The sequence below is a fragment of the Phyllobates terribilis genome, unplaced genomic scaffold, assembly GCF_046119375.1.
Source record: "Phyllobates terribilis strain yellow unplaced genomic scaffold, ASM4611937v1 Scaffold_7__3_contigs__length_470593459, whole genome shotgun sequence".
NCBI classification, from domain to species: domain Eukaryota; kingdom Metazoa; phylum Chordata; class Amphibia; order Anura; family Dendrobatidae; genus Phyllobates; species Phyllobates terribilis.
In genome coordinates, this window is record NW_027362767.1 from 201,679,206 (window position 1) to 201,692,721 (window position 13,516).

General features: G+C 41.1%; 1 protein-coding gene across 1 annotated transcript in view; it reads left to right on the forward strand.

Moving 5' to 3' along the window:
• The window catches only part of LOC141154162 (coagulation factor VIII-like), a 229,387-nt gene that overhangs the window by 165,076 nt on the left and 50,795 nt on the right, over positions 1-13,516 (forward strand). The window contains exons 19-21 of the mRNA XM_073639666.1: positions 3,035-3,148; positions 5,512-5,583; positions 9,871-9,956. Of these exons, the coding sequence (XP_073495767.1) occupies positions 3,035-3,148; positions 5,512-5,583; positions 9,871-9,956 (272 nt within the window). The remainder of the gene's footprint in view (positions 1-3,034; positions 3,149-5,511; positions 5,584-9,870; positions 9,957-13,516) is intronic.

Consider the following 13,516-nt stretch of genomic DNA (forward strand, 5'->3'; position numbering starts at 1 on the left):
AAGTCCTCCGGCCATTGGCCGGGGACTTTTTAGGAGGACGCGCGCGGCCCCTGTAAGAGGGAGGGAGCGCGCGCCCTAAGCACAGAGCCGGGGAAGATGCATGCACCAGCAGCAGCTGCAGGGAGGCCAGAAGACGCCGCAGCAGGACAGCGGCGGTAAGGGAGACGGCGTCTCTGCCGGGCAGAAGGCAGAGACGCCGATGCTACACTCGCCAGCCTGTCTGTTAGCCGTGCCTGCCAGCCTGTCTATCAGCCGTGCCCGCCAGCCTGTCTATCAGCCGTGCCCGCCAGCCTGTCTTTCAGCCGTGCCCGCCAGCCTGTCTATCTGCCGTGCCCCCCAGCCTGTCTGTCAGCCGTGCCAGCCAGCCTGTCTGTCAGCTGTGCCCGCCTACCTGTCTACCTGGATCACCTGTCAGATTACCTACCATGTCCGCCTGCTTGCCTACCTGGATCACCCATCTGGCTACCTGCCGTGCACATCCGCTGTACCTGTCAGCTTCAGCCATCTGACCCGTGGGAGTCGCCTGCTCTCACACAAGGTCGGTCCCAGAGTGGCACCTGGTCCACCTGCCCGGTCCCTCCTTGGTTCACGGAGTCGACTAAGCCACCGTGCGACCAGAATTGGTCCGAGTAGGCACTTAGTTATGCCCCTATGGTCCCTCCTTGCATCCCAGCACAGAGGTTCCACCACCCGGATCCTTAACACCTACTAATGTGTAAAAGTGAACAATGCCTGACTAACTCAATGCCCCACCAATGTGTGAAAGAGAACAATGCTCTAACAACTCAATGCCCTACCAATGTGTAGAAGAGAACAATGCCTGACCAACTTAATGCCCCACCAATGTGTGAAAATGAACAATGATCTACCAACTCAATGCTCTACCATATGTGTTGAAGAAAACAATGACTGACCAACTCAATGCCCCACCAATGTGTGAAAGTGAACAATACTCTAACAACTCAATGCCCTACCAATGTGTAGAAGAGAACAATACCTGACCAACTTATTGCCCCACCAATGTGTGAAAGTGAACAATGCCTGACCAACTCAATGCCCTACCAATGTGTGAAAGTGAACAATGCTCTAACAACTCAATGCCCTACCAATATGTGAAAGTGAACAATGCCTGACCAACTCAATGCCCCACCAATGTGTGAAAGTGAACAATGCTCTAACAACTCAATTCTCTACCAATATGTAGAAGAGAACAATGCCTGACCAACTTGTTACCCCACCAATGTGTGAAAGTGAACAATTCCCAACCAACTCAATGCCCTACTAATGTGTGAAAGTGAACAATGCCTGACCAACTTAATGCCATACCAATGTGTGAAAGTGAATGATACTCTAACAACTCAATGCCCTACCAATGTGTAGAAGAGAACAATGCCTGACCAACTTATTGCTCCACCAATGTGTGAAAGTGAACAATGCCTGACCAACTCAATGCCCTACCAATGTGTGAAAGTGAACAATGCTCTAACAACTCAATGCCCTACCAATGTGTAGAAGAGAATAATGCCTGACCAACTTAATTCCCCATCAATAGGTGAAAGTGAACAATGATCTACCAACTCAATGCCCTACCAATATGTGAAAGTGAACAATACCTGACCAACTCGATGCCCCACCAATGTGTGAAAGTGAACAATGCTCTAACAACTCAATTCCCTACCAATATGTAGAAGAGAACAATGCCTGACCAACTTATTACCCCACCAATGTGTGAAAGTGAACAATTCCCAACCAACTCAATGTCCTACTAATGTGTGAAAGTGAACAATGCCTGACCAACTCAATGCCCTACTAATGTGTGAAAGTGAACAATTCGCAACCAACTCAATGCCCTACCAATGTGTGAAAGTGAATGATGCTCTAACAACTCAATGCCCTACCAATGTGTTGAAGAGAACAATGCCTGACCAATTTAATGCCCCACCAATGTGTGAAAGTGAACAATGCCCAACCAACTCAATGCCCTACCAATGTGTTGAAGAGAACAATGCCTGACCAATTTAATGCCCCACCAATGTGTGAAAGTGAACAATGCCCAACCAACTCAATGCCCTACCAATGTGTGAAAGTGAACAATGCCTGACCAACTCAATGCCCTACCACTGTGTAGAAGAGAACAATGCCTGACCAATAGTGATGAGCGAGCATGCTCAGATATTGTGTTATCCAAGTGTGCTCGGGTTCGGTACAGTAGCAGGCGTGCCTGAGTGAAATGCTCATGTACCCGCGGCCACATGTTTTGTGGCTGATATGCAGCCGTTAAACATACAAAGAATACTCTATACATGGGCATTCTCCACATGTTTACCAGCTGTGTATCAGCCATGAAACATGTGGCCCCGGGTACAAGAGCATTTGACTCAGGCAAGCCTGCTACTGTATCCAAACCCGAGCACGCACAGATAACTCAATATCCAAGCATACTTGCTTATCATCACTACTGACCAACTCAATGCCCTACCAATTTATGCAAGTAAACAATGGAAGAACAATTCAACTACCCCTGCTGTTTTTACATTTGCAATTGTGTATTTTTTCATGAACTCATATAACCTTAGTTCAGTTAGTTCAGTTGCATTGGTGGCCTAACACCTTGTATTGTTCCTGCTTGCAGGGTACTGAGTTTGGTATCCTGAAAAACGCAGCAAAAAAAAAGCAACTAAAAAAGCTGCAAATTATGCTTTTTGTAAGCAGCTTATTTACTACCAATAGAGCAGGTTTTTCCTGCAGAAAAAAAACAGCAAAAAAGCAAGGTGTGAACATAGCCTTATGCTGCTCTCAGATTAGGCAGCAAGAACCTGGTGACTGATTCCCTATACATTGTGATGGTAATTATTAATACCAATGGTAATATAACTTTAGCAGAGCCTGTATTATTTTTTTTTAAAAGTCAGTGAATGAAAGTGGGACTGGGGGCTGGCAAAGGACTATTCCCCAGTATATGTAAGGTAAAGGATAATTCACACATTTATTGTATTAATAAGATGGTGAAGGAATAGATCTATTTTCATTGCAGGTGTTGGTGTCACCCTGGAGATGAAAGCTCACGCGACTGGTCTGTGGCACATAGAATCCGAGGCCGTATATGAAAGCAACAAAATGAAAGCTCTCTACCTTGTGTATGATCCAAGTGAGTCCATAATGGCTACAAGATATTCAATCAGTTGTGAGAGAAGTGCAACATTTTCATAATTGTTTTAAAGACGTCATACAAGTACATACAGTTCCAGGATCAAAGAAGACCCTGAGCCCGGAAGTGTAACCTCTTACATGCTGTGGTCAATAGTGAACACATCATCCAAGTGGTGAGACAAAGGGGGATGGGGGGCTTACTCTGCCATCCCATTGGTGGATTGCTTTGGAAGTAACAGCTTAGTAGTGACTTCCATTAAGAAGAGCAAATAAATTCGGGTGGAACTGAATCCTACTTGAAGTTGACAAAAATCAGAGTTTGCAAAAATTCGTATTTCACTTTCACGTTGATTCGGCACAATGGAAGCGACTGGCCACCATGTTTCTGAACCATAAAGGGTCATGAAAATGTAAAAAAATCCTTATACTCACCTTACTGTTCACCTCTCCGGCCCTTTCCTTCCTCACCATCACGAGCTAGGTCCTCATCCCATCTTCTGATCTTTGCCGCGAGCACTGGAATCCTCGAGCCTCTCGCACTGAGTCAGAACTTACGGCTCTGATGAGATCTGAGACGGTTCTGTGAAGGCGTGAAAGGTAGCGGCACTCGTCATGATATTGTGTCAGAACCCTCCCAGGTATAATCAGAACCGGAAGTCCCAGCTCAGTGTTAGGGGCACGGGGATATCAGTACTCGCAGCAGGGATCAAAGATGTGACCGGAAGGGTGAGGAGTGGAGGGGCCGGAGAGGTGAGCGTGGAGGTGAGCATAAGGATTTTTTTATTTTTACATATTAGGTTTCTTATGCTCTGGGGTCTGGAGAGAGATCCCGGTGCATAATCAGGGATATAAAAAAAAAAAAAAAAAAAAAAGTAATTCTCTGCAAATCGAATTTACCGGAACATTGAAAATGCACCAAAAACTCATTGTGGGAACGTAGCCTAAGAAGCTGCGATTTTGAAAATTTCGAAAATAAGCAGCACCAAAAAACTCATTGTAGGCACACAGCTAAAATCCGACTCTGGAGTTTTACTTTCACAAAGCCGCTTCAGGAAGCAGTCGTCGTTGGTTTTGCTGTCATTTTCGTGGCAGCTTTGTCGCCTGCGTCTTTATCCTATCTTCTTCCAACATAATCTGAAAAAAGAATTAAATAGTTATTTCTTTTAACCGCTGGTCTTTGGAGCATTTTGCCATCATTTTTGCTTCAAAAACTACTAGCCGTTTTTTAATTATTCATTGAAGTAAAAAAAAAAATGACTAGGAATTAGTAATGAGCGAGCGTGTCCTGTTAACCCTTTCGGGGAGCATGCTCAGGTGCTCGCCGAGTATTTTCGGCGTGATCGAATGTTGTTTGAGTCACTGTGTGTGCATGATTTGCAACTGTTTGACAGCTTTAATACATGTGAGGAATGCCTAACAAAGAAGCATTCCTCACATGTATTAAAGCTGTCAAGCAGTCGCAAATCAGGCACACACAGTGACTCAAACATAACACCGCGCACGCTGAAGATACTCGGAAAACATCCGAGCATGCTCACTCATCACTACTAGGAATCGATAATAAAAAAACCTTCACAAAACCCACAGGAAAACAGCAGAAAAAACAATAGAAAAATCTTCAGAAAATAAACGAAAAAAAAAAACACACAAGACTCTTAAGGAAAAAAACTCCAGAGTTTCCTAAAGCGTCTTGCTTGAAAAACTTTTCAGGTTCGCCTTAGTTTAGAAGATGCTGTGGGCACATAGTCACTGAGCAGAAACTTTAAGATTTTGAGGAGTTTTGAGATTTTGATCTGGAGAGTTTCTGCTCCAAAAACATTATTGAAAAACTCAGTTTGAACACACGTGGAAATTGCGTCAACAATCGCTGTCATTTTTTTTTTTGCCTGGAAGTATTATTGATAACATTTTGTAAATATTTCCTCAAGCTTTTGTTAATGTTTTGCTTTCTTTTCTCCTACAAATGTATTTAGTCTTTTTTTTTTTGCTTTTCTTTGCGTGTTTTATGTATTTTTGGGACAGATTTCCCACCTGTTTGAAAACTATTAAATAATGAATAAAAGGCTAGCATTTTTTGAGGCGTCCAGGCATCCTTCTGGTGTATTCTTCTTTTAGCCTTACCATTGACTTCTACTGTAAGGCATGGAGTGGATTCACAGCAGAAAATGCCTGAAGAATCGTCCGCTCGCTTTGTTTAACATTGTGGCATTTTTGGAAACCTGATGCATTTAAAAATGCACAAAAGCCTGAACGTAGGAACAGTGACTATAGCTAACACTTACTTTGCCTTAAGTTTGCTGCAATAAGTAGTGCAGAGTTGAATTTTTGTAGTTTTTATTGCAATGATTGCTTTCTCCACAGGGTGTCATCAACCACTGGGTTTATCAACTGGAAAAATTCAAGACTCTCAGATGTCTGCATCAGGACACTATGGTAGGAGATTCTGACTATATATATTACCATATTCTGTGTCTGAAAACATCTTATCAAAAATAACTTTGATTTGTATTTGTTGCTTGTAATAATGTACATACATTGAGGAGAATAAATGAGGAAACTGTGCAAGAATTCGGGCATGAATTGCACCAATAATGTAGAGCACATTGCATCTTCCACCTTAGTCATGTGTAGCGGACCCTAAGGATCAGTGCAATGACTGCTTCTGATCAGATAAGATATTAGTAGAGATGAGTGGATCACTTTGCACAATCTGGTCCATGGTCCAGGTCAGTATTCTTAGGCCGTGGACAGGAGCAGTGTGAATTTCCTGAGCTTCCGGGTTCCCCTGATGCAGCGTTTGTTTCGCCAGCCTGGCATGACATCATCTGCACGGCACACAGGTGACATCTTGCCAGCCCTGCTAATTATATACCAAGCTTTTAATCCCAGGGGGTAAGGAAATTTATGCAGCTCCTGTCTACGGCCCGAAAACACTGACCTGGACCATGGAGTGGGGTTGTGCTAAGCGATGCACTCATCAACTTGTTATTAGCAGCATTTTGGAAGATTAAATAAAACTATGTAATGAATACAGTCTATGGAAGATGTTTTCTAATTTTTTTGTCTTGAGGTATTCATTGTGCCAAAATCTACAAAATGGCGCATGCGGTTCCTGAATATTTTGCAAAGTTAAAAAAGGTCTTTATTTTTGTCTTTAACCTTTTTTTGCAACTATTTTCATGCACATCTCTGCTTCATTTAAGATGGGGCTGCAGAGCCCTGTTCTTGGGTTTTCAAAGCCCCATTTTTGGGATCACTGGGAGTCCGACCTGCAGCGATCAGCAAGTTATTCCCTATCCTGTGGGCAGGGTTACTGAGAATAACCCTTTAAGAATAGAATATTTATGGATAATGTCTTCCCAACACAGTGTGGTAGTTTTAGATGAAGGTGGTTCAATGTAGTTTACTAGCTTGAAAGGATGGAGAACTGACAGGCTTTGAGAGTTATTCCATGGCATTTAACCCTTTCCTGACATATGACGTACCAGTACATCATACCTTCTGGGTACTTCCCTTCCCTTGTGGACTTATCGGCATGTCATGAAGATTGTGCAGGCACAGGAGCTGTGCCCGCACGATTGTCGCCATAAGCTTAGCTTAAATGATAGCCGAGCTACAGCTGTCACAGCAAAGGGCAGAGCCTAAACTGCCCCCAGCTTTTTAACCTTTTAAATGCAGTGATCAATAGCGCTCACAGCATTTAAAAGGCTGCTGATGGTTGTCATGGCTGCCATAAACACGAGCTGCTGATAGCTGTCATGACAACTGACCTCTGGCTATGCCAGTTACGGTGGCCTGTTAGACCATGCCAGCAGCATGGTCTAAAAGGCGTTTTGTCAGTGTGCCACTGACAGGTATAGTGCATTTAAGTACATGTGTATTGCAATGCATTATACCAGTGATCAGAGTAATAAAAGTAAAGATGTAAAAAAACAAACTGTAAAATATAAAAAAAAAAACCCTAAGAATGAAAAAGATCGAAAAAAATGTAACACCAATAAATACATATATGTATATCAAAACAAAAATAAACAAAAAAAGTACATATATTTGGTATTTCCGTACCTGGAACAACCTGATCTATAAAACTGTCACACTATTTAACCCCTTCACTGAACACCATAAAAAAGTACCAAAAACGATGTTTTTTCATCATACAGCTGACAAAAAAGTTGAACAAAATGAGATCAAAAACTCGTATGTAAATTCAAATGGTATCACTGAAAACTTCACCTTCTCCCACAAAAAAACAATCCACCATACAGCTCCATCAGCGGAGAAATAAAAAAATTATAGCTCTCAGAATATTGTGATGCAAAAACGATTGTTTTTATTGTGTAAAAGCAGCAAAACATAAAAAAATGATAAATGTAATATCGCTGTAATGGTACTGACCTGAAAAATAAAGCTTCCTTATCACTTTTACATACTTAAAAAACAAAAAAAATTCCTGAATAGCTGTCGTTTGTTAATTTTGCCTCCCAAAAATCAGAATAGAAAGCAATCAAAAAATATTAAGTGTCCCAAAATGGTACCAATACAAACTCCAACTCATCCTGCGAAAAACAACATGACTCTGTCGGCAGAAAAATAAAAAATCTATAGCCTTCAAAATATTGTGATGTAAAAAACTTTATTTTGTCAAAAGCGTCTTTTAGTGTGTTGTGTGATAGTAGCAAAACATAAAAACAATATAAAACTTGTATTGCTGTAATCGCACCAACCCAAAGAATAAAGTCACTAATAATGCATGAGGAATGGCGTAAAAAATTAATAAAACCAATTCTTGCAGTTCATTTGTTCATTCTGCCTCCCAAAGATTGCAGTAAGGCTTGGCTCACATTTATCCTGCGCTCTGCGCTGAGCGCTTACACTAGGGTTTCTGTGTAAATCTCTGAAATACGTGATTCAGACAAATTTCCTGTAATGGGGCAGATGGAGTCATTTTGAAATCCCGTCTGGCCTTTGATTCGGCAGTGTCGGTCTTTTTAGGCGTGCACAAAAGCGCGGTTAACCACAGTTTTGTGCACCTTTGAAAAGACAGACACCGCCAAAACATAGGCCAGATGGAGTCCAGAGTAACTCTGCTGCCTCATTAGTGAATGGATCAATCAGGGGTTTCTTCTGAATCACGTATTTCGGAGATGTAAATGGAAATCCCGTTAAAAGTGCTCAGCGTAGAGCACAGGATAAATGTAATCCAAAATGTTTTGTACCCCAAAATGCTATCAATAGCATTCAACTCGAAAAGCGCAATGACTCCCCCACAAAACATAAATCTACCAAAATCTGTGCTCCCAAATCCAAATGCCCCTTTCTCTTCTGAGCCCCACAGTGTGCCTAAACCACATTTAAAGTCCACATGTTTGGCATTTCTGTGGTGATGAAAGCCCACTTAATTTACGGGTGCATATCTCCAGAAGTGCGAACTCAACATAATGTACTGGGCACTACAATGTACTGGGCACTACAATGTATGGGCACTACAACGTAATGGGTACTATAACGTACTGGGCACTACAACGTACTGGGCACTACAACGTACTGGGTACTATAACGTACTGGGTACTATACCGTACTGGGCACTACAACGTACTGGGTACTATAACGTACTGGTCACTATAATGGCAGATTTGCAATATTCACTAGGCAACATCCAATGCTGCTTGTCTCTGGGAAACACCCATGGAGTCAAAATAGTCACTACACCTGTAGATAAATTCCTAGAGGGGTGTAATTTCCAAAATGGGGTCACTTGAGGAGGGAATCTACTCTTCTGACACTTAGGGGCTCTGTATTTGGAGTCCGCAAACTATTCTATGAAAATTTGTTCTCCAAGGGTCAAATAGCGCAAGTCTTACCATGTGGCTAAACAGTACTGTACAGTCACATATGGGGTATTGCTACATACAGCAGAAATTGTGGGACAAATTTTGGTGCCATTTTTACCCATTTTCCAGTGTAAAAATGTAAAATCTGGAGATAAAACTATTTTTTTGTGGTAAAAACGTAATTATTCTTACTTTACCGTCCAATTGTATGAAATTCTGTGAGGCACATGTGGTGTCAACATGCTCACTGCACACCTAGATGGATTCATTGAGAGGAGTAGTTTGTAAAATGGGGTCACTTATGGGGATTTCTACTGTCCTGGCATCTCAGGGGTGTTGCCAATGCCAATGTGACATGGCACCCTCAAACCATTCCGAAAAATTTGAACTTCAATATGGCGCTTCTTCCCTTCTGAGCTTCGCACTGTGCCTCAGAAGTAGTTTTTGACCACATATGGGGTATTGACGTAATCAGGAAAAATTGTGTAACGAATTGTACCATTCATTTTCTCTCATTACCCCTTTTAAAAATTAAAAACTTGAACCAAAAACCACCTTTAGCCCAATGTTATACAAGTTCCAAAACTACAGCTTTTTCAAAAATTTTCATAAAATGTCCAACTTTTTTTTTATAAATAAACACAAATCATATCAACCTAAATTTACCACTAACATGAAGTACAATGTCAGTGTGTGACAAAAAGAAGCATTCTCAGAATCACTGGGATATATTGAAGCGTTCCAGAGTTATTACCGCATAAAGTGACACTGGTCAGAATTGAAAAATTTTGCCTTTTCAGGAAGGTAAAAACAGGATTTGGCGGTAAGGGGTTAATAAACATATTTTCCCTTATTAAACTAAATTGTATTTCATTTCACATGCACAAAGGCTCCTGGATACCATCACTAGCCAGATTGAAAAATAGTGGATCAATAAATGCATGGAGTGCGGACAGTGTGAATTCCTGGCTACAGGTGAGAGACAGAACATTCCACAGTACTTACTGCTTTATCTGCCTAATCTTTATTATATTTTGTGTAAAAAGTTATAATGTTTAAATCCAAGGAAATGAAAACGACATGTTCTATACATTACATGATATTTTATCTGTTTATGAGAACTTCAGTCTTATTGAATTGGGTTGTGTTATGAGATCACCTGATCAGGTAGATCACGGCACTTCCACTATTTCTTTAAAACTTCTCTTTTAATTCAGGAAATCCTTAAAAATTCCATTTAAAAAATGATATTCCACATGCGACATACACAGTGCCCTTGTCACAGTTTTATAGCAGAATCATGGGAAAAACCTTATAAAACTACAAACCTCCAATCACATGCTAATACAGAATGAACATATAATGTAAAATAACATCAAAAATCATTACATCTGAACACACTTTAGTACCTATCAATATATAAATGATAAATCATTTCGGAAATTCATCCCCTTAGGCTGTTCATTTAATGTCATTATCCAGAAGGTGTTCTTTAGCAAACATTTTCTCTGCCAGTCCCCTGGGTAATTGGATAATTAACCCTCCCTACACAATAGAAAACTAAAACAATTTACCCCCCTCCCCCATTGTGCATTTCCACAAAAAGTTTAGGTGAACTCTGAATAGGTTTTATTTTTTCTGATATTGCATAGGTGCTCAGCAATGCATCTTTTTAGGTTTCTAATTGCACACCTGACATATCGGATATCGCATAGGTAAATATCTAGACTCTATCCCCGTGATCTAATTATTTTGCAACCTATCCGGCATGCTAAATACCAAATGACTGGACTTACTACTATTCTGCTACTTTTTTCTTTCAGACTGAAACATTGATTGCTTATGGTTAATTTTTAAAGGGAATCTGACATCAGGTTTTTGCTATGTAATCTGGGAGAAACATTATATAGGGGCAGGGACCCTGATTTCAGCAATGTGTCAGTTACTGGGCTGTGTTTTTGTTTCAATAAAATCAGTGTTTTATGAGCAGGAGATTATCACTACAAGACTAATTGCCTCATGCCTCCTCGTCTATCCCCGCCCCCAGCACTGATTAGCATCTTTCTGCCTATGCACAGTGTACACAGAAAGATGCCAATCAGTGGTGTAGGCGGGGTTATACAGAGCTCAGCATTCAGAGCTCTACTAGATCTAGAGCAGAGAGAACTGTGATTGTATCATGACTGCTACACCCAGTAAACTAAGTGACACATCACTTGAATCATGTAGGGGCATCTGCCCCTACATCATGCTGCGGTTAGATTGCATAGCAAAACCTGCTGAAAGATCCCTTATAAATCTGCCACTTTCACTATGCTAGCATTACAACCACGAACTAACAATCTGACTTTTGCGTTTGGCTCTCACGATCTACTTGACTGTATGTACAGGATGGCAGTTAATGGCACTAATATGGTTATCGCAGATACTGCTTTATGAAACGTGGAGGTGGGAACAATGCCTATTCAATACCTTTCAATTTAATGTCCCAAAACTCAACTTGATTACCTGAGCAGAATACATCTTAAATAATTACTATTCAAATATTGTATAAAGTTTCATGTGGCCCCACATTGCCAGACCATATGTACAAAAGATCGTCTATGTAGCGACCATACCAGACTACCTCTGAAAAAAAACAGATTACTTTCTGAAAAAATAAACTGTTCTTCTCACCATCCGATAGGGGCTGTGTTCCTATAATGTGGAATCCAATAATATAAATTTACTACTTCACAAGTTATAAATCAATATTTATCTGATCATATGAATTCTATAAGATGATGTACTATCCCTTAAAAATCCCGATAACCTTTGTGCCAATGGTTGCCAATGTTTGGCCACTCAGGCACTGAGCCCCTCATTATGAAAGCCAATGCTTAAGAGAATTGGACGAAGGGGTAGGTGAAACACCTCCTTATGGCTCTTAGGGAGTCCATGAAAAATAGGCCTTATTGGATGTTCTCTTTCACAAGTCCCACAATGGTATCCCATATACACAATGATAGTGATCACACATAACTCCAAAAATATATATAACAACGACTTGTATATTGGATATTAATCCAAAGAACAAGAAACTGAGTATACAAGATCATAAAATTTTACTTTTATTTACAACACTAAAAAAAGTGTGGCTAAAAAGTATACACCAGTAAACTTCATAAAGTGGGTATCATCACCTAATGGCATTCAATGTAATGTTTCAATATATATAAATCACCAGGCATTAACAACAGTGTTGTGGCATACAGAAATATATATCAAAAATAGCTACAGTATACCATACCAAATTTTTGTAGTTGCAAAGCAATCCTATATATCGGAATTGGTATTTGTAAGCTAAAATAAAAAATTGAAATAAATCCAAGCTGTATGTTAAGCGTATTGAACCATAGGGTTCATTACCTGGTGAGATAGGCAAAGTGAATGTGCAGGACGACCCTCCGCTCTGACGCGCGTTTCGTCGACCTTCCATTGCGCTCCCAGAAGAACGTCGACGAAACGCTCGTCAGAGCGGAGTCATGAGACGTGGGAAAATTCTCCTGCACTTGCGGTGAGCGTGAGAGAATTCTCCTGCGCTCACTGCAAGCGCTGCAGAATTTTCCTATGCTGCGCCATTTCTGACGGCTGGTGTTTCTAGCCTGGGAGGGGGCCAATATTCATGGCACCGTTCCTGGGCTATTAATATCAGCCCCCAGCTGTCTGCCTAGCCTTTGCTAGCTATTAAAATAGGGGGGACCCCACGTCATTTTTTTGGGGGGCCCCCCATTTTAATAGCTAGTAAAGGCTAGGTATTCAGCTGGGAGCTGATATTAGTAGCCTAGGAAGCTCCGTGGGTATTACCCCCTTCCCAGGCTTCAAACATCTGCCCCAGCCGTCTACTTAACCTCCGCTAGAGACTAAAATTACGGGGAACCCCACGCCAATGTTTTTTTTTAATAAATCCTTTATTTTAACACTAAATGACAAGTACAGTAACCAACACTATCACTGTACTTCTTATATATGTGACTGACATGTTTCTATCTATCTAATCTATGTGTGATGCTCTATTTTTTCTGTTATAAATTGTCGGGTACCGGTGTATGCCGCTGATGAATTGCCGGCTTTTCATGTTTGACTGTGAGCACTGTTCCCATCGATTTGGGCAATCACTGTAATGCCACAACCACCATGGCTGTGACATTACAGTGAGTGGCAGACAATCCCTGCATGATGTGAAAAAATCCAGTATGCTTTTGGTGCACGAACAGTTATCAAACATAACCTCGAACAGCTGATTTTTTTGCGAATGACTCAAACACCGCCCAAAATAGCTCGAATTTGAGATTGGCGAACAGTTCTAGTCGAACAACGCTCATCTCTACACATGAGTAACAGACTGAGTGGGCTTCCCCAAAATACCATGTAACTATCACGTCACATGGAAGAGAGCCAACCAGAAGAGACTACGATACCTTGTGTCTCAGATGGTGGCTTTCTTTAAGCACCACTCACTGTGCGGGCACCTGAAAATTTGATGTCTCTCTCTG